The sequence below is a fragment of the Haliotis rufescens genome, unplaced genomic scaffold (assembly GCF_023055435.1).
Source record: "Haliotis rufescens isolate VD_foot unplaced genomic scaffold, xgHalRufe1.0.p SCAF_9, whole genome shotgun sequence".
NCBI classification, from domain to species: domain Eukaryota; kingdom Metazoa; phylum Mollusca; class Gastropoda; order Lepetellida; family Haliotidae; genus Haliotis; species Haliotis rufescens.
The window spans coordinates 20,368,055-20,389,378 of record NW_025964383.1 but is presented as its reverse complement, the minus strand read 5'-3'; the positions used below and the strand labels follow the sequence as shown (position 1 = coordinate 20,389,378).

Genomic DNA, 21,324 nt, shown 5'->3' with positions numbered 1-21,324 from the left:
TCCATTCACAAGCTGGACCCATCCATGTCCATCCGTCTCGTCCATTCACAAGCTGGACCCATCCATCTCCACCCGACTCGTCCATTCACAAGCTGGACCCATCCATCTCCACCCGACTCGTCCATTCACAAGCTGGACCCATCCATCTCCACCCGACTCGTCCATTCACAAGCTGGACCCATCCATCTCCAAACCGACACGCCTGTCCCGTCCAGACATATACAGACCAGTTCCATCTTCACCCGACCTTAACCAACCTAAAATAACCCGTCCTGTACAGACACAAGCTGATCCGAACCATCCAAACCTGACTCAACCTTGTTGAATAAAAAGACGAAAGCTAAAAATATACCAAAGGGACAAGTCATTATTAATTATAAGTTCTGCGACTGCAGTCTAGCAAGATGCACGTGACCCATTTTCATCCTTCACCTACCTTCCTTAATGAACTCGTCTCCGAACACCTGGACTTCACACAGCGTGAAGAGATCCCCGCCATCTGTTCGGCCAGGTGAACTGATTCGCAGGTACCTTCCTACAGCCGTCGTCGTGCACGTCAGTGTCTTCGTCGTCGCAGGAGGAAACACGCCATCGTGTTGCAAACATAATTCACCCTTGTCACGTGCTAGCGGCTGTTTGTTGAATAATTCGATCTTAAAGTCATGCAGTCTTTTGTCTACAAAACAGAATGATCAGTGATGGCTCAGTGCTGGTGTCATGGAGGAACGGGCGATCCTGTTATCTAAAGCGCCGCAATTCGCTGTGCAGAGTTAAGTCACTTGGGTTTACTAGGAATTTATGATCGTGAGTTCGAATCCCAGACTCGTCCTGATAATGTTTCTGGGTTGATCAGCACCATATCGTGGGTTTTACTAAGGTGCTAAACTTTCAAGACCAGGGCCTCGTTCCACAAAACGATTGTAGACTTACAACAGTCGTAGCGCTAAGATCGCTTTGTGGAACCGGGCCCTGCATAACTTCAGGCTCTTCTCCCACATTATGAGTGAATGAGTGAGTTAATGCTTTACGTCACATCGGCAATATTTAAGCCATATCGTGACGATCCTCCCACATTAAAAGCGGACACGTCGTGATATAACTGGAATACTGTTCGAAGCGGCGTTAAAGCCAATTCACTCCAGGTACCATGTGTCAGTAGAGAGGACAACCCCACGAGTAGATGCACCACACATTCAGTATCGTCTTGCTGTTGAAATGCGTGGGATAAATAGTGGTTGATAGCATGATCAACTATTCACGCCGTCAGCGTACGGTCACACACATTCAAACACGCGATCCTTACTGGTACCCATCCAGCTTCTGAATCCACGGTACGAGTAAGACTATTAACATTTTGATCAGGGTTGAGTATCATGTGAATAAAAATGAACCCCCCCCCCCCCCCCCCCCCGCAAAAAAAAACAAAAAAAAAAACGACAACAAAAAAACAACAACAAAGACAAACAAAACAAATACCCCCAAACAATAACCTTTTTTGATTGGTATGTCGGAAGAAGACTTTTCTTAGGATATCGAAAGCCTCACCCATGTATCTTCAGAAGTGAAATAAAAGTAAACCAGAGAGAACAGAGAAATCATTTGATGGTGACGTCATAGTAGCCAATGAAGTCACCATGGTCTGCAAAGCATTGTGCTGCAATTCCATTGTGGTGATAATTGATAATTCTCATCCAGGCGAGATTTCCTGTAGAAGCCAGTTTTGAATGATGAATTAAAAGATTGTGCCAACACTCACTGCTTAATGTAAAATGCTGCATTGTTTGTTATTTTGAGCCGCATTCAGCAATATCACGGCTGTCTGTACGTCAAACCAATGGCGTATAACATCTACTCTCCATGTTACTGTTGTACGAGCACACAAACTAAGACTCGTAACAGAGCCTGGATACCCAATCCACATTTCTGTCTGCCTTTACGTCAAATCCCGCCATGAACATCCGGGTTAAAATTGGTCTTCAGCAACCAAAACTTGTCGTAAGAGCCGACTAACGGGATCGGATGGTCAGGCTCGCTGACTCGGTTGATGCATGTCATCGTATCTCAATTACGTACATCGATGCTCATGATGTTAATCACTGGATTGCCTGGCCTGGAATCGATTATTTACAGATCGACGTCATGTAGCTGGAATTATACACAGGACCTATTTTTACCAAGTAAGAGTTATCTCCCCAATACTATCCCGGAAATTAAATGCACTTAACGTCAGATATAAATTATAAGCATTCACTACGTCTTAGCAGCAGCTATGATGTGAGAAAACTCTAAAAATAACTAAAATTTGCTGTATATGCCCAAGGTGACAGCTATAGTGACAAAAACATTTTAAATTATTTCATTTATGCAACGACATAGTTCGTCTTTTATAGTATAACAGTATCCATGGATACACACCACACAACTCTCCGCAGCTGACCCTGCTGGTTATTTCCACGTGGGTCACTTTGTAAAAGCTGCCCAGGTCAACTGTCCACCAGGGGTCAAGGTCACCATTGTCGACAGTCCAGCACGATTGCGAGGTCAATTGCATTGCCTTGTTACCATCAACTGCGTTGCCAGGGTCGGACTCCCCATTGGCGGTGCTGCCGACTGCGGGCTTGTTCCATGCAAGATTCCTCGTCAATTGAGCTGAAAGAAGATTATATACGTCAAACATTGATGCAGATACAAAATCGGCAGTTGTTTTCTTGCATAGGTTCTGTCATATATCAGTGTGTTTCTCAGCACCATCCCCGTGCTGTTGGATTACATCAGTGCTCACCAAGCTGGCAAAGTCACCGACTTACATTGGGCAAAAATACGTCGAAACTTGGTAGACTGTCTGGTGCATGGCATTAAGGGTGAGGTGAGGTGAGGTGAGGTGAGGTGAGGTGAAATGGGGTTTAAAGTCGCGTCCAAGATTATTGCACTTATATAGCGACGTGCATGCACGTGTATGTGTGTGTGTGGCTGCTTGTACTAGTCCGGACTGATGCCGATTTATAGTGCAACACACTGAGATACCATGCCGCAGTTTATACTGAATACCCCACTCAGACACAATAAACTCACTCCGAGCCGACCAGTCCTTGTTTTAGCCCCTTAATGCCGAGCGCCAGACCGGGTAACAACAAGTACCATCTTTTAACGTCTTTTGGTATGACGCGGCTGGGGATCGAACCCCGGACCTTCCGATCTCCGGGCGGACGCTCTACCATTAGACCACGGAGGCGGTCTTGTCATTAAGGGGATAAAACAAGAACTGGTCGACTCGGAGTCCGTATACAGTGCCAGATCGGGATATTCATGTTAAACTATGGCATGGTAGTTTAATGGTCCAGCATTAGTCCGGAATCGTCCACGCAGCCATACAGGAAAATGTCACTATGTGAGGGCAATATTCTTGAACCGACCTTAAACCCCATTTCACGTCACTTCTTAAATAATACTGTCAGATCATGATACAAACACAATGCAGTTCAAAGAGGTGTTAAACTAGACTCAATTACTGTTACGTTTAAACGTGTACTTACTCCAGGTCGTTCCCGTGATGCCTTTGGGAAGGACGGACACCCGTGTGGCGCCTGTCGTGAAGACACCGTCTATCAGGTCCACGGGGAACAGGAAGGGGTAGGCATATACAGAAAGACCATCCACTGATATCTGGAACAGAAAAACCAATGGTTGACATAGTAAGCAACGTCACACACCGTCGGGGTATGGTGACACGTCAAGTCAGCCAGCCTGACCACCACATACATTCAGTTGACTCTTACATATTTAGGTCTAGGTAAAAGCACTTGTGGATCGCAATACTGTATTTTGTGGATGTCGTGTCTGGCCTTTTGCCTGTAAAAAGACTTTGTCTCGTCTTGTCAAAAATCACCACATTGAGGTTGAGGTAGCCTAGTGGTTAAAGCGTTCGCTTGTCACGCCGAAGACCCAGGTTCGATTCCCCACATGGTACATTGTGTGAAGCCCTTTGCTGGTGTAAACCCATACAGGCACTTATACAACTACCATAGTGAGTGAGTTTGGTTTAACGCCGCTTTTAACAGTATTACAGTTATATCACGGCGTGTCAGCTTAATGTGGGAGGAAAGCCCGAAGTGATGCAGGTCTCAGACGTTTACCACTTCGGTGAAATCCATGGTGCTGACAAACCTAGAAACATAATCGGAGCGAACCGTGATTCGAACTCACAATCGTAGGTTTCTGGCGTGCCCAAGGGAGGCAACTCTGCACAGGGAATCGCGGCGATTAAGACGACTGGGCCATGCGTGCCCCCTACAACTACCATAAGCAAGAGAGTACTGTTAACCTAATTTATCCAGTTTCCCCACGGATTAACAGTTACCTGATGGCAAATGCAGACTTGCACATGACTATACAACACGTTTTCAGTGGAACCTGCCTTAACTGGAAACTCCGAATCTCTGTCAAAACCGGACCAAATTAACGGTCCCGAAATTATGACTTTCATTTATCACCAGCGTGCCCATTGTTAGTCAAGGGATCACGCGTCGTACGTAGGTTTTCTATACCGCCTCCGCGGTTGAGAGAGCGTCTGCCCGGTGAGTGGAAGTTTCGATACCCTGCAGCGTTATACCCAAATATACTGATGAAAATATAAAAGGGAACACTTAGTTTTAGATTCAGTGATATGCTATCATGGGTTCCCAGCCTTGTCAAACAATGCACACAAACACATCTCAAGATTTGGTTATGTGGTGAATTTGTATGCGCGCTATTTCAAATGTACTGACAGAAAAGCATATTTCCCTATATTTTTCATTGTTCCCTTATTCGTTTCCATCAGCAAACTTTAAAAAATGGTACTTGTTGTTACCCAGCCTGGCGCATGTAATTATGGGAAGGAAACAAGGACTGGTCGTCTCGGAGTCAGTATACTGTGTTTGAGTACACTATTAAACAGCGATTTCTCCTGACTAGTACAAGCGGACTCTCAGCCACACACACATATGTGCATACACGTCCCTATAAACGTGCAATAATTGCAAACGCGATGTAAAACCCAATTTCACCATATTTACACCCTGTTCAGCAGTATTCTGGCGGTATCACTCTGGAAACACTATAAATAGGCTCTAACTATTATCTCAATGTTAGAATCAAATCCGGGGGTTCCGCGAGACGAGCAAATGCTACAACACCGTCCCTGACATATAAATGATACTTACATCTATATACTGAGAGAAGAATGTGTAAAGCACTTTAGTTCTTTTTCCATCTTGGAAGGGAAAGCCAGGAATGTCCACTACAGCTGACGTTCCTCCGCTGATGAGCTTGGCTCGGTCTTTGGTGAACGCTATCACCATGAGAACAACATCCTGCTCTATGGAGCTGGCAATCAGCGACACACGGGACCTATAAGAGGCAATAAATGTTTGAGGTCATTATTTAAAACAAACCAACATCCCATTTTCGTCATCTTCCCGAGGCAAGAGAGTTAAAAAGTACAGTTTCCACTCTTGCCGAACTAGGCTGGAATTACTGGGCTCGATCGTAGCGCCACCAGTGGCTATTACGAGTTATGTCTCTTCTAAGCCTCTCCTATGGACCAATCAGATTCCACTTCCCATATCACTTGCATTTGTTCCAAACAAAATGGTGGCGCCCGGTCTAGACGATCTGATCGATAATTAATACCTATATTGCGCTAAAACGCGTCTTACATCGCGAAGTGAATAAAATCATGTGAGCACCTTGATGAAAAACATGAACAACGAGTTGGCGGTGCAAATGCTTGGCAAATCCTGCAATCGACAGAAATCTGCACAACAGTTTACGAACCGGATTTCGATTTCGCTGCTCGATTTTGATTGGACTATGCATAGACTTGCAAAAAGGCGGGGCAATCACACCTATGGGGGGTGGGGTCGTGGAAAAATGTTACATGTATGGGGTGTGAGTGTGTGTTTGTGTTGAAAACATGACAGCGAAAGAGTGGGTGGGTGGCGCCAAAATAGGGGTGGAGAGGGTTGTGAAACAATGTTACATGTATTGGGGGAAGGGGGGGGGGGGATTTGTAAAGTACTTAGGGGAGATAAAGGGGAGGGGGGCAACGTATGATGCTGTTCCTAAGGAGCCAATTGAAATATATTTTTGTATTAAAAAACGCCTTTACCCACTACTTTTGGCTTTACCAAAGCGATTAACAGCTGCGATCTACTCACTTTTTACTTTGCGCCAACTTTCAAGCTGACCCGTTGAGGTACATACCGTGGAGAATATCTCACCCTATCACTCACTCTAGATCCTTGCAATGCACTAACCATGGGTTCCTGGGTGTAAACACAACTTCTACAGCCTCGCCTATCCTCGGGGGTGACAGCAGCTGGACCTGTTGGAGCTGGAACAACAATGCCAACATTGCACACCCCACTCCATTTGTGGCCTTTCCATCCGTCAACACCATACTACCGATCATCTCCGTGTGTCGTACAGTAGGGTGTAACGATGTATCGAAGTACCGCAGTATCGCAGTTGTGCATGGCCTAATGTCAATATATCGACAATAAGTTAGAATGTTAACGGCTGACAGAGATGCCATGCTGCGCTACGGCTACGCAAGGTAATAAAATAAAACGAAATACAAAATAATAACTTTTTCATTCGCTTGGATCCAAAATTAACAAAGAAAGACAGGTAGGTATCTTTAGCTTACATCAGATAGTAATCAGAGGTAAGTATCTATTCCCTACCATCTACCAAACTGCTAAATCTGGTACTTGGCAAACGGGTTATGCTTTGTCATAATGTCGAAAAGATGAAAAGAATATTATACTTCTCAAAGTTTGCTAAGGATCAAGTTTTGATGATATATAAAATCATCCAAGAAATAAATGATTAAAATATCCCGGTACACAATGACTGGGTAACCCCTAATTCATGCAGTCATGGGCACAATGTGCAATAGGTGCTTGAAAACCTGCGAGTTGAGGTATCTTAACAGAATCGTTTCACATCATTATCAGAGAGCACAATGCCATTTGCTACTAAGCATTGCAACAACTGAATGCACTTATGACCCCTCAGCGTCAAAGACGTCGTTTCACGACCGAAGAATTAGGCAGAGACATAGGCATGCTTGAAACTGGGTCAACACAACGTCATGTTGCAAACGTCTTTGGTGTCAGCAGTGTGATCAACAGGGCATGGAATCAATACCAGACGTTCGGATCAGTAACCCCAACAACATTCAAGTGGTCGACAGCGTTCCAGGACACAGCGGGAAGGCAGGATTCTCCTGACAGCAGCAAGACGTCATCACGTCGTGACTGCCATCACACTCATAAATGACATGCGGAATGCCAGTGATGTTAACCTGTCTACTCAGACAAAAACACGATAACCACCTGGTTGCCGTTGGACAAAGCGACCGTAGCGCTAAGGTGATCGTAACTCCCATACTTAAACATAGACTTACGACAGTGTAGCGCTGAGGTTGTTTTGTACAATGGCACCCATAAGTGGAGAGTAATTATTTTCAGTACATTTGTGCATCAAACCTCTGAACCTCCTCCTACCCCGCCAACACCCCACCCCCTCCGTAATAAATAGCCGAACCCTTAGCTGCAATAACTTCTCTAATAGTATTGCAAAATTAAAATACTATTAATAGTAACCACTGTCTTTAAACACTTTCAAATACGACATAAATACTCACTAAATCTGTTCCCGTGGCCCTGAAGGTGGTCTGAAGGCAGGTGCCAACTTGCCCCACCCAACCCTTCGAGCTGTCACACACCAGGGTGGGGGTACCTTCGTATAGAGACATCCCCTCAGGACAGGAGTAGGAGGCCACGCTCTCCCTCGTGGAGGAGGCGATGCTCACCCTGGCCTTGCCCGCCATCGGTGCAGGGCCGCAGTCAAGGGGAGACCACTCTGGAGAATACGTGACACTTATTCACACTTTTTATTTGTCACATTATCTGCAGTGTTATTTTATGCCTCATGTGTATTGTTTTATCTTTGTCGTTTTTATTTGTCTTTAATGTTTCAGGTTTACTTAACAGTATTTGTGTTTATGTCATATTGTTACGATGGAAAGGTGTTGTGATGGGCGCAAACATGCCTCACTAGTAGCACATTGTATCCGTGTGGGGAACGAACCAGGGTCGTCGGCGTGACTACTACTACTACTACTACTACTACTACTACTACCACTGCTGCTGCTGCTGCTCCTCCTCCTACTACTACTGCTACTACTACTACTGCTACTACTACTACTGCTACTACTACTACTACTACTACTACTACAACTGCCACTTGTGGGTTTCAGGAAAGTAATTAAAATCGAAAACCTGTAACTCCTTGAACACCATAAAAGCAAACTCACCCACCTACTGATATTATTTATATACTTTACCACGTTTGTTGTCTTGACTAAATTGAAGATATAATGTATATGCAGGGTAAGCATAGGTAGGCTGCAGGCAGACTAAGGTAAGCCGGTAAGTCATCTAAGGTAGGGGCAACATGGGTAAGCTGTGGGCAACATTAAAGTAAGCTTACATAAGCAACGTAAGCAGGAATAAGCAAGGGTCAGCTGTGGTAAGCAAAGGTAATATGGAATATGCAAGGGTCACTTAGGGTAAGTAAAAGTATATGTGTGTAATTGGAGTGGGTAAGCAATGGTCAGCTATTGTAAGCAAAGGTAAGCTGGAGTAAGCAAAGGTCAGTTCGGGTGAGCAAAAGTAAGTTTGGGTAAGCTAGGGTAAGCAAAGGTAAACAAGGGGTAAGCAAGGACAAGCAAATGTAAGCCCAGATACGCATTTGTAAGCAACGATAAGCAATGGTAAGCTAGGGTAAGCTGGTGGTATACCCTGTTTCCAAGCACATCCGCACTTCAGGAGAAGTATAAACTGGTAACTTTGTCTAATGTTTAATAGTTACACAAATGCATTATCCAAGATTTATAATAAGCTTATGCCCACCTTTTCGGACAACCGAATCTCCGTATATCTCAATCTCACATATGGACATCTGGCCAGCGTGGTCAGCCGTGACCCTCACATAACGCCCCCACACCTCGTCCCTGCACGTGAGCGTTATGGGGGCATCTGACGCTACGTCTCCAGCATACTGTGTACACAGGGTGCCAGCCACACCCCTCTCTGTCTCTGGGTTCAGGGTGTACACCAACACGGAGAAGTCATGGAGTCTTGTTGCTGCAATAGACAGGATTTGTTTGTTGTTTAACACCACACTCAGTAATAATTCAGCTATATGGCGGCGGTCTGTGGATAATCTGGATCAGACAATCCAGTGATTGATATCATGAGCATCGACCCATGCAATTGGGATACGATGACATGCTTCAACCAAGTCAGCGAGCCGGACCACCCGATCCCGTTAGTCGCCACTCTTCTGCTTCTTCACTTGGGTAGGTGGCGAATAGGCTCAGTGCGTTCCCTATAGTGGAATTGAAATGAATTTTTGGATAATGAAGGATTCAATAAGCCGTATGCCAGAACAAAGATATGATAAGACCTACCGCATGTGATGCACTGATTTTTAATGTTGATCCCAATGTCCCGGATGTAAACTTGTTTCCCCAGGTCGACCTGGTACCACTGCTTATGATCCGTCTTCTGACCTCGCCAGCACGAGTCGTTGTCGGTGTCTTTGGTTGAGGTCATGTTCGGGTCACCGTCAACGCCGTATGACGTGGGGACGTTGTCAGTACTGCTGGCGTCCACAAATGCATTCAACGCCATATTGAACTGTATTCTCTCTGTGGAAAGAATGCCAACAGAAGTGATCAGTTCAAAACGTTTCTAAACCATCCAAATGTTATTTCCAACATACCATGCGTATAGACACCATGACCCACTTGCACAAAGCGATCTTAGCGCTAAGATGATCGTAACTCCCATACTTTAACATAGGCTTACGATATTCTTAGCGCTAAGATATCTTTGTGCAAGTGGGCCCATGCCAACAATCAGGAGCACCATCCCTATCAATCCATAACAATGTTAAACATCAAGAAATATTCTCGGGAAGGAAGTCATTCCACTTTTGGACTTTTTAAAATCGTGAGTGAGTTGGGTTTAACGCCACTTTGAACAGTATTCCAGTTATATCACGGCGTGTAAGCTTAAAGCCCGAAGTGATGCAGGTCTGAGACGTTTACCACTTTGGTGAAACCCACGAGGACGGGTGTAGTGCTGACAAACCTAGAAACATAATCTGGGCCAACGATCATTCTGGCGTACCAAAGGGACACAACTCTGCACAGTGAATTGCAGCGTCTTAGACGATAGGGCCATGCGTGAAATTTTGAAATAAGCACACATCAACATTTATGAATCATCGACATCAATATTTTGGAAAGGAACTCTCTCTTCCAATTCAAGTGTTCAAGATCATTATACTCAAATAGCTATCAAAACAAAGGATACCGTATGAGATACTGTTAACAGGAACTTCTTTCATTCGATACACCGTTTGAAGAGAGGCTATATGCGCCACTGTATGGCATATGACATGGACCATGTTGTATATGTGATGTATAGAGATTATTAGCCGAGTTTGTTTTCACTAGGATAGTAGATACTTCAGCAACCGATACTTGCCGTAAAAGGCGACTATGCTTGTCGTAAAAGGCGACTATGCTTACCGTAAAAGGCGACTATGCTTGTCGTCAAAGGCGACTAACGTGATCGGATGGTCAGGCTCGCTGACTAGGTTGATGCATGTCATCGATCCCAATTGCGTGGATCGATGCTCATGCTGTCAATCACTGGATTGTCTGGTCCAGACTCGATTATTTACAGACCGCCGTCATATAGCTGGAATATTGCTGAGCGCGGCGTTAAATAACAAACAAACAAACAAAACAAACAAACAAAAGATACATTAGATAGTTAATCTGTCATCCCTCGACAGAGTAACTATAGTGATATATAAGAACCTGGTATTCTTTAACATTGTTTGTTTGTTGTATAAAGCCGCACCAGATACCATATAATAGGCACTCAGCAATATTACAGCTATATGACGGCGGTCTGTGAATAATCGAATCTGGACCAAATAATCCGGTGATTGACATCATGAGCATCGATTAAATTGGGATACGATGACATGCATCAACCAAGTGGGCGAGCCTGACCACCCGATCCTTTAGTCGCCTCTTACGACAAGGAAAGTCGCCTTTTACGCAAGCATGGGTTGCTGAAGACCAATCTACCCCGGATCTTCATGGGTCTCCTGCTAGATGATCTCATTTGCATATATATCGGATCATGATATCAAGTTTATCGGATTGGTTTATCGCATCGATATTACTTTCCAATATATGATAATGTGTGTTACATGGGAAACTGCTTGATTGATTTATATCATTAAAGTTGTGTTTTGAATGTTTTGAATGACGAAAGACGACAGCCAATTGGCACGAAGCTATTTTTTTTCTTTTTATTCCGACAATATTGAAAATGCCGCCCTGATCGGCGCTACGGTTTTATATCGGCACTCCGCTTGTTCCAATCTAGGGATAAGTCGATACCTTTCATGATCATCGGGACCCCGAGTTAATCGAGGTTTCACTGGAACGAAACATATTTCCACTATCTATTCATCATCTGCCGGGCAAAAGTAAGTTTTCACCCACGTTTGATGGTGGCTAAAAATGAAACAAACTAAAAATGGTCATTCGATGGTGATGTAGTTGACAGGGTATTATAATTGTGTTTTGCACCTTCGGTTTTCTATGTTCCGGCGACTGTTTTCAGCCGAGTAACGTTTTGATAATGTTTGTATGATATTTGGTCTTCTCTAATTGTCAAGGGTACACTTTCTTTTGCCCGGTAGTTTATGCCAGGGATTCAGACGCAGTGACAATCGTCAAAGAGGTAAACGTCAAGTGTTCAAAACCCGAATTAATAGTACATGTAGTGATTGGGAAACTAGAATTATTTGAAAATATAGTTTGTTCCAGAAAAACTTAATTTTGCCTCAGGTCTTCAAAAAACAAAACAAGGGGCGGTTGGGTAGCCTAGTGATTAAAGCGTTCTTCACGTCAAAGACCATGGTTCTATTCCCGACATGGGTATAATGTGTGAAGCTCATTTCTGGTGTCCCCTGTCGTGATATTGCTTGAATATTGCTAAAAAACACAAAACCACACTCGATCACTCCAAACAAAACAACCGTTTGCGAAAGAAATGTATTGCTCGGCTCCCCCTTTCAGAGAATTTAATTTGAATTTTTGTTTCCGAAACCCAGCGTCAGCACACCCACCTCTATATCATTCTCCCCTGTATTGTATGGTCAACTGTGTATCAGGAAAATTTCTAAATGTCCAAGCATTAACACCCACAGTGACGTATAACTGACTTACAGGGGAGAAGGAGGGGGTGGGTTCACTACTTTCGTTTCAGGAATTTATTGTCTGTTGTGTTTGTGTCGTGATTAATTCATCGTGCTTCATTCCTGACAGTTACCTCGATCCAGTTCCTTCCTCATGGTCTGTGAGAACGTCGCCTTCCTGACACTGAGGCCGGCTGTCCAAGTGACGACGTTTACATTTTCAGAACTAAAGTCATCAATGGGGTAATTGTAGAGGGTGGCTCCATCTACTTCAATCTGCGGATATTATTATTATTATTATTAATAATAATAATAATAATAATAATGATAATAATAATGATGATGATGATGATGATGATGATGGTGATGATAATAAAAACAATGATGATGCGTCCCTTTTGAAGTTCTTTAAATATTTAAGTTCTGAAGTATTGTTCAAAATTCACTCACTCACTCACTCTTGAAAAAAATCTCTTGACAGCGGCGTTCCTTACTTAAAATAGATGAATATAATGCTTTCACTTGATACGCCTTGGTTTGTTAATGAATCTTACCCTGTCTGGCGCTCGGCATTAAGGGGCTAAAACAAGGACTGGTCGGCTCGGAGTCAGTATACTGTGTCTGAGTGGGGTATTCATGTTAAACTGCGGCATGGTATCTCAGTGGGCTAGCACTATAAATCGGCATCAGTCCGGACTAGTACAAGCAGCCACACACACACACACACACACACACACACACACGTACATGCACGTCGCTAAATAAGTGCAATAATCTTGGACGCGACGTTAAACCCCCTTTCACCTCACCTCACCTTGTTAATGAATCAATTACAACCATCAATAACATATATTGCGGCCTGCATGGTAACATACCAATAAAGACTTGGTGAGATGGCTTATGACAATGTGTGATTCTTTGTTCTTTGTGAAAGGGTTTGATGCCGGGTACACTGCCGGGGAAGGTGAGCCTGACACGCTGTAGCTGAGGCTGACGGGAGCAGTGGCGTTCTGTAGGGTCATGCTGCCGGACAGAGTTGCACCAGACTCACCATGAAGGATCAGCGACCCCCTTGACAAATAAAAGGGGAACCATTAAGTTCATGTCTTGTTTTCAATAAACCACATACCACATTAACAAAATTGAGAGATAGACTCCAACGACATTGACAGTAGGTTTAGGCAAATGCCCAGACATGTCATTTCATTAACGGACATTATGACAACACTTAGAACTTATTGTCTCTTTATCTAAATTATTAATATTCTCAATCAAAGGCGACGACCATCATGATTTTGAAAACAAATATATTGCAGTGCACTGTTGCATGAAAGTTCTCATGCATGACTCTCTACATTGTGCTCACGAGTCTCAATACAATATGTTAGACTGGAAGTATTCCCCGTTTCAAATATGAATCAAAGACTAACATAATTTCAAAAGTGCGCATAAAATATTAAAAAAAACCATCAAGCATCTTGACACATGCACGCACGCACGCACGCACGCACGCACGCACGCACACGTGCTCCAGTCTAGATGGCTCCCACATTTCCTATGCTTTAGGAAACCATGCGTGACGTACTCATCTTCCGTGGGCGTGACCCAGAGCTCCAGGCTGCCCCCCAGGGCGAGCGGACAGATAGGGAAATCTTCCAGCTGGAATCATGAATAAATCTCTTAACCGTCAGTGAGTAAGTAAGGCGATACCAAAAGAATTTAGAGGTATGTTATCTGTAGATTTGACAACGCTAGATTGAGCTTGAAGTTTCAAATGTAATGTACGCTGCCGAACTTACACGTTATATAAATTTTACCATGGGTTGGGAAAATACTTGATTTTGGTTTCAATTCAAAATAACTGAGGAAAGATTGGGGGCTACCAAAAGGTTCCTAGCACGTCTATATGTCGAAACTGTCTTGTGATTCCTCAGCTGAGGGAAAAGTAAACTCTTGTCATCTTAGAATTATTAACTCATTGACTAGGGTACTTACATTTTATTTTCAGAGCTGAACAGTCTTATCACGCTGTAATATTCAGTTGGGATACATAATACCCACAAAAATCACACCATTGTGAAATACAATAAAACTCGAAGTCACGGAGACCAAATGTCAGCGTTTCTTCAGCTCGGGTCAACCACAGTACTGTTATAAGGCAACAAAGCTTTTTGTGTGAATCGATTAATGTCACTAACACCCCGACTAACGTTTTTAATGTTTTCTGTTGACATGTTGGATAAAGGCGAAGAGATGTTGCAGAAATGTAACCTGTCAATAATTCAAATCGTATTACAACTGTTACATTTCAACTGTAACATGCTTTTCAGTAGTAACACTGGATTCGCGATGACAGATATTAGAGACAAGAGTGAAATGACTGAAAACATATCAAAGAAACCATGTCAAAATGGGACAAATAAAGTTATGCATACACTTCCGGGCTTTCCAGCATCTAGAGAAGTCTGTACGCAGCTTCCGGGTTCTCTGTCCCATCCCGCCTGGCTGGAACAGTGTATGACGTCATGTCCGGCACACACCATGGCGCCGTGACTACACGTGTACTTCGCAACAGCCCTCGTGTTGGTGTGGGAGACTGTCACGGCGGCACCGGTCAGCAGAGGGGGGTTGGGGCACTCGAACGGTGACCAGCCTGAAATGGTTGTAAGACGAAGTAGCACAACTACCTGAGCAAGAACAGTTCTATCCTATTCATTTTGGCTAACGTCTGAGAGTTCCTGCTTCCAAAAGACATGAGAGAAAGTTATGTGTTATAAGAGAGGGTTGGGTTGGGGGTGTAGAATGGGCGATGCGACTGGTCTTAGGACTGTATCATTCATATGTTGCGAAACCCCCATTTTATGTAACATTCATGTTTTCATGCCCCTCCCGAGAATTACCGACTGCATAAATATTGTATCTGTGTCATCAAAATATGCATTGCAATTGTCCAAACGCTGATATCAAAACATTGCTGACAATGTAACTATCAACATATGACATTGATACCATGCTAGCCTGTCGATCGTTTCAAATGAAAAAAAACCCCGAGCAGACGTTTTTTAAACCTACAAAACTACAGGCGAGTATGTCCTTGGCCAAGAGCTAAGAAACTAATATTGATAGCAATCTCATTAAAATCAGATCTTAGTTTTCGCTACCTCTAAACAAAGATCTGACATCCCATTGCCGGACATGTCAGAACGACCTTTCATCTGACCAATCAGAGCATCGCTTAGCAGATCATGAAAGTGACAGTCGGAATGTGATTTTTTATTGTGCAACCTCGAAAAAAAACCAAACAGGCTATTCCGAACGAGAGTTATGGGCTTTATGTCTGTATTCACACAATCTAGACCATCTGTTAGCCACTCCAGAATGTTCTTTAGTTCAATTTTTCATTTTTTAATCGAGTATATGTCAAAATATGTTTCGAAGCATAGTCGCCAGTTTGAAACTCGTGCCGTAATGCTCGATTAAGCTGCCTTCTTATTGGCTATTGTCGACTTCTTGTTTGCTATTCAATTGGTCGGTCAAAGTTCGCGAAAGTTCGGTCTGACGTGACCCGTAATGGGATTTCCTCAGATCTTTATCAAGCGGTAGCGAGAACTAAGATCTGACTTAATAAGATTGATTTAGATTGTATCTCAATAATTGCGATCACGGTGTTTCGTCTATTACGATAGTATTTTTGCTATGGTTTCGCAATGGTGTTGCGTCTATTGGAGGAGTCAGAATGCCCACAATAGCTGTAGTAACCTCACCCTTCAAACATATAGAGCAGGGGAGTTTACTTTTATTCATGAATTCATCTCATTGTCACCCATGTCTCTCGAGCAGACGACCCACGTGCGCTGCCGGTGCAACAAAGATTAGGTCCCTATGGTATAGTGTTACCGGTGTAAGGTCAATCTGTTCACAGCCCCCACCTTTCACTCACCTGTTCGGCGTATACCGCCATACACCTCCACCTCGCAAAGTGTCAGAACATCGGCGTTGTCTGCTGGGTTCCTCCCAGATATCCTAACAAATCTACCAACAACCTCCTCATCACACGTAACCTTCTGGATGCTGCCATCCGGCACGGCACCAACGTACATGGTACACCGAGCTCCTACCGCCGTAGTATTGACGGAAGGATCTTCTTTAAAAACCTCGATCTCAAAGTCATGAAGGCGATTTGCTGCAGATAAAAGATGGGTGGTTGTATTTAACAACGCGAGCTGACAGATATTGCAAGAGCAGAGCAAGAGTCGTTTGACGCTCTTTGAAATCTTGCTCGACTGTCCATCAAAAGTTGTGAAATGTAGACACCAAAGGCAGGAGCTGCTGGAATATTGCTCCACATGAAGGGAAAGTTGAAACCACCCCTCTTGTCAAAATATAATCTAAGCGCAAAGGCGATCTTAACTCCCATACCTTAAAATAGGCTTGTTGGTTTGTTGTTTAACGCCTCACTCAGCAATATTCCAGCTATAATACGGCGGTTTGTAAATAATCGAGTTAGGAGCAGCCAATCCAGTGATTAATATCATGAGCATCAGCCACCACAATTGGGATCGATGACATGCACCAACCAAGTCAGCGGGCCTCACCACCCGATCCCGTTCGTCGCCTCTTACGACAAGCATAGTTGCCTTTAAGCAAGCATGGGTTGCCGAAGACCTATTCTACCCCGGATCTTCACGGGTCCTGCAGTAGTTTGGATAAGGCTATCTTGTACATCTTCACCCTGATATGATAATCGTAAAGCACATATGGCTTTGCATTAAGGACACTGCTAGCCCTTCGGTCTAGCGGTAGACCACGTACACTTCATCAAGCGGAAAGAATGAATTGTCCAACCCTAATGTTGCTTCTGGCTACACTACATCTCAGGCGGGATCACCCATGACTCACTCATTAAAGTGAGTGAGTGAGTGAGTTGAGTTTAACGCCGCTTTTAACATTATTCAACTATATCACGGCGTGTCAGCCTTATGTGGGAAGAAAGCCCGAAGTAATGCAGGTCTCAGACGTTTACCACTTCGGTGAAACCCACGAGCATTGGTATGGTGCTGATAAACCTAAAAACATAATCGGGGCGAACCGGGATTCGAACCCACAATCATAGGTTTCTGGCGTGCCCAAGGGACGCAACTCTGCACAACGAATCGCGGCGCCTTAGACGACTGGGCCACCCATGCCCCCCTCACTCATTAAAGGGGCGGTCGGGTAGCCTCGTGGTTAAAGCATCGTTCGTCAAGTAGAAGACCCCGATTCGAATCCCGACATGGGTACAATTTGTGAAGCCCATTTCTGGTGTCCCCCGCCGTGATATTGCTTAAAGCGGCGTTAAACCAAACTCACTCACTCATTCAAAGAACAATTCCATTGGGACCAACGGGATCGGGAGGTCAGGCTCGTTAACTAGGTTATCAATGTAATCATATCCTAACGGCGAACATCGATGGTCATGGTGTCAATCACTGGATTCTCTGGTCTATAGCTGAAATATTGCTGAGTGCAGCGTTAAACACCCCAAAACAATATCATTGGGTTGTAGGGACGTATTCTCCGGTCATTCCAGATTTAATGTGATGTCTGTTTATGTATATTCTACGACAGTTGACCTCACAAAAGGAGTTGCTCTGATAAGACATCTGGCGAAAAGAAAGCAAGTGGTCGAAATCATTAAAACCTTGCTTGTCACGCTGATCCATTTAAAACTCCCCGTACAATAGACACCCATTATGAGTGAGTGAGTGAGTGAGTTCGGTCTAACGCCGCTTTTAACAGTATTCCAGTTATATCACGGCGTGTCAGCTTAATGTGGGACGAAAAGCCCGAAGTGATGCAGGTCTCAGACGTTTACCACTTCGGTGAAACCCACGAGCACGGGTATGGTGTTGACAAACCCAGAAACATAATCGGGGCGAACCGGGAATTGAACCAATCATAGGTTTCTGGCGTGCCTAAGGGACGCAACTCTGCACAGCGAATCGCGGCGCCTTAGACGACTGAGCCACCCGTGCCCCAACACCCATTATGAGAGTCCGCCGATATTTTTATGGAAAATTGCAAAAAGCGGTATAAAACAATACTCATTCTCGTCACTATTTTAGGTCTAAGAATGAGAGGTTACATAGGTCCGATGTTGCAAAGCTTACCACAAGTGCTGTCGCAGTGTCTGCTCGTGAGGACGAGGTGGTTGATGTAGTAGACGCTGCCAAGGTCAACCATCCACCAGGGGTTGCTGTCCCCTTCACTCACCGACCAGCATGAATCTTGCTGCCAGTCAACGATTGTCATACCGTCAGTTACTCTACTTGACGGGTGCCCGACTCTACTGGACGAGGAGGATGTTTTCTTCTTGAAAGCAAGGTTCCCACTTATGGCGTCTGTACGATATATAACAACAACAATAATAATAATCTGGGTAATGCAGAAGGCTGCAGTGTGGGGAAGTCTTTCCATTCCGAAAAATTCTGAGTGGGTTCGACTATGCAGGGCTTCCTTGGAGACGTTTCATTCGCTGTCTGGGTTGCGTGTAGAGGGGGCAAGGACCCTGAGCTGATGATTAGCCTAACCAGCCTGTCTGTGCCAGGATCACCCAAAGCCTCTTTGCTGCATTTATTTACTAATAATAACGCTACAACTAATACTACTACTACTACTACTAATACTAATAATATTGTGTGTATTTCTAATGCGTCAAATCCATCGTTTTGAACTAGTACCTTTATCACATATCTTATGAAACTGATGTGAACCAAGCTAATATCACCACTCAGACGTATTCCGCTCCCTACATAATATCTCGGGCAGGAAAGGAAATGTGACACGCATATAAAGGCCGATTTTTACGGTAATAGAAATTCGGGATATAATTTGATATCAAGCTATTTTTATATAAGGGTTACGAGTACGACCATGTCGTGTTGGGTAATGTGATAGTAACGTGAACGAGTGAAACTTGTAAATCCAATATGCATTCAGCCACAGCTGGGCGATCTGACCTGTGGGACTGAGGTAGGCCGAGTACCTAATACGTATAAATTATAACACTGCAAATTTATGAAACTACCGATATTTCGGACGGTGTCGCTTCTCTTGAATCAAACGAACTTCCATTTTTTTAGATATACTTGTCACGTGGATGGAGTGCCGTCCAGCTGTATTACATGTACTATCTCAAATGATACAGCTGTAGTGAGTGAGTGAGTGAGTGAGTGAGTGAGTTAAAATCCTAAGTCACATCTGCAGTATTTAAGCCATATCGTAACTTTCAAAGGTTATACTCAATAAATACATTTAAACTATAAAAGTTTGTCAAGGGACAGTAAAATAACTAGACTTGTCACAAATTGAGATTTAAAAGTTGCATGAAACCATATAAATATTACTGTTTATAACAGTGCACTATACAAAAGGGCTATCGATCGCCAGCAACCAAAGTTAGGCCACTATACTATGGACCGTGGGGACTAACGATACTTCTGCTATCTGCGCGGTTCCCCAGTAGGATTTACACCACCCCTTCAGCCGCTGGCGATGAAATGCAATGTTAGCCAAATTTAAAATGACAAATATTCTACGTTAAAAACAATGGTAGATATGGGTATGCTTTGTATGACATGGACTACTATACGGATACAGCTGTTAACGTCATGATCATGAAGGTCACGGTAACGGCTGAGTGTGATCAGACTTTCCATATCACCTTTTGAAAAGCTACGATGTGGTCTTGTGGGTGTGAATGTGATGTGGACGTGGATGTGGATGTGAATGTGAATGTGGATGTGAACGTGCATGTGGATTTTGATTTTGATGTTAGTTTGTGTGGGTGTGGATGTCTGCGGATGCGGATGTCTGTATGGGTTGATGTATATTTGGGTTAGGGTTAGGGTTAGAGTGTGGGTGTGAATGTTTGCACGGATGTAGATTTATGTGAGGATGTGCGTGTGCGTGTGCGTGTGCGTGTGCGTGTGCTTGTGCTTATTCTTATAAGCACGTTATATCTGGTTACACACTAAAGGTCGCTGATGCATCACCGGGCATGACTCCTGGTGCCACAACTCACTTACACTTCCCGGGGGTGTTGTGGGGATCGCCATTGAGATGGAACACTATCCGGCTGGTCGGGAACGAATCTGTAAAGATGAGAGTGTCCATCCGATTCACGGGCTCGCTGTGGGGAATGCTGGCCACAAAGTGGCCATTGACGGCGACCTACAAGGGTAATGCGTTTTCTTTATTACAAACAATAAATACATTCGCTTCCTTTAAGGCATGTAGCTCTACAGCGAGTGACGTTAATTGACGCCACTTTGATCAATATTGCAGTTATATAATGGCGATTTATCAGTGTACTATGACCAGCGTACTGATGTTGAAGTGATGCTGGTCTTTGATGAACCCCAAGAGCACGGTATGGTGATTATGTTTGGACACGACAAGAGTGAGTGAGTTTGTTTAACGCCGCTTTTAACAGTATTCCAGTTATATCACAGCGTGTCAGCTTAATGTGGTAGGAAAGCCCGAGGTGATGCAGGTCTCAGACGTTTACCACTTCGGTGAAACCCACGAACACGGGTATGGTGCTGACAAACCTAGAAACATATTCGGGGCAAACCGGGATTCGAGCCAATCATATGTTTCTGGCGTGCCCAAGGGAGGCAACTCTGCACAGCGAATTGCGGCGCCTAAGACGACTGGGCCACCCGTGCCCCCGACACGACAAGATGTGTATGACTATCGCAAACATCTGGCCATACAGATATGTAGGAGGTAGGGATCTGTAGTTATATATATCTTTCTCTCTCCCTGGGATTTTATGTATACAACTTCCGCTTAGATTGTAAGATGTGAATTTTCCTTGCTAGAAATATAGTTTTAATAAAATATCATGAAATGTAAAATTAAATGTATATTCACGAGGATCGAACAGGCAACTTCCGTATCTGTAGCCCAGTAAGTGTACACAAGGCTACACAGGAACTGATG

General features: G+C 44.0%; 1 protein-coding gene across 1 annotated transcript in view; it reads right to left on the bottom strand.

Annotated features, from left to right (window-relative positions):
- The window catches only part of LOC124144747, a 41,999-nt gene that overhangs the window by 19,358 nt on the left and 1,317 nt on the right, over positions 1-21,324 (bottom strand). The window contains exons 2-16 of the mRNA XM_048390366.1: positions 20,406-20,550; positions 18,489-18,719; positions 16,280-16,522; positions 14,775-14,992; positions 13,925-13,998; positions 13,215-13,410; positions 12,474-12,615; positions 9,521-9,760; positions 8,961-9,194; positions 7,691-7,908; positions 6,297-6,373; positions 5,202-5,388; positions 3,534-3,663; positions 2,416-2,649; positions 437-676 (exon numbers count right to left, since the gene is read on the bottom strand). Coding sequence (XP_048246323.1) covers positions 437-676; positions 2,416-2,649; positions 3,534-3,663; positions 5,202-5,388; positions 6,297-6,373; positions 7,691-7,908; positions 8,961-9,194; positions 9,521-9,760; positions 12,474-12,615; positions 13,215-13,410; positions 13,925-13,998; positions 14,775-14,992; positions 16,280-16,522; positions 18,489-18,719; positions 20,406-20,550 — 2,809 coding nt within the window. The remainder of the gene's footprint in view (positions 1-436; positions 677-2,415; positions 2,650-3,533; positions 3,664-5,201; positions 5,389-6,296; positions 6,374-7,690; positions 7,909-8,960; positions 9,195-9,520; positions 9,761-12,473; positions 12,616-13,214; positions 13,411-13,924; positions 13,999-14,774; positions 14,993-16,279; positions 16,523-18,488; positions 18,720-20,405; positions 20,551-21,324) is intronic.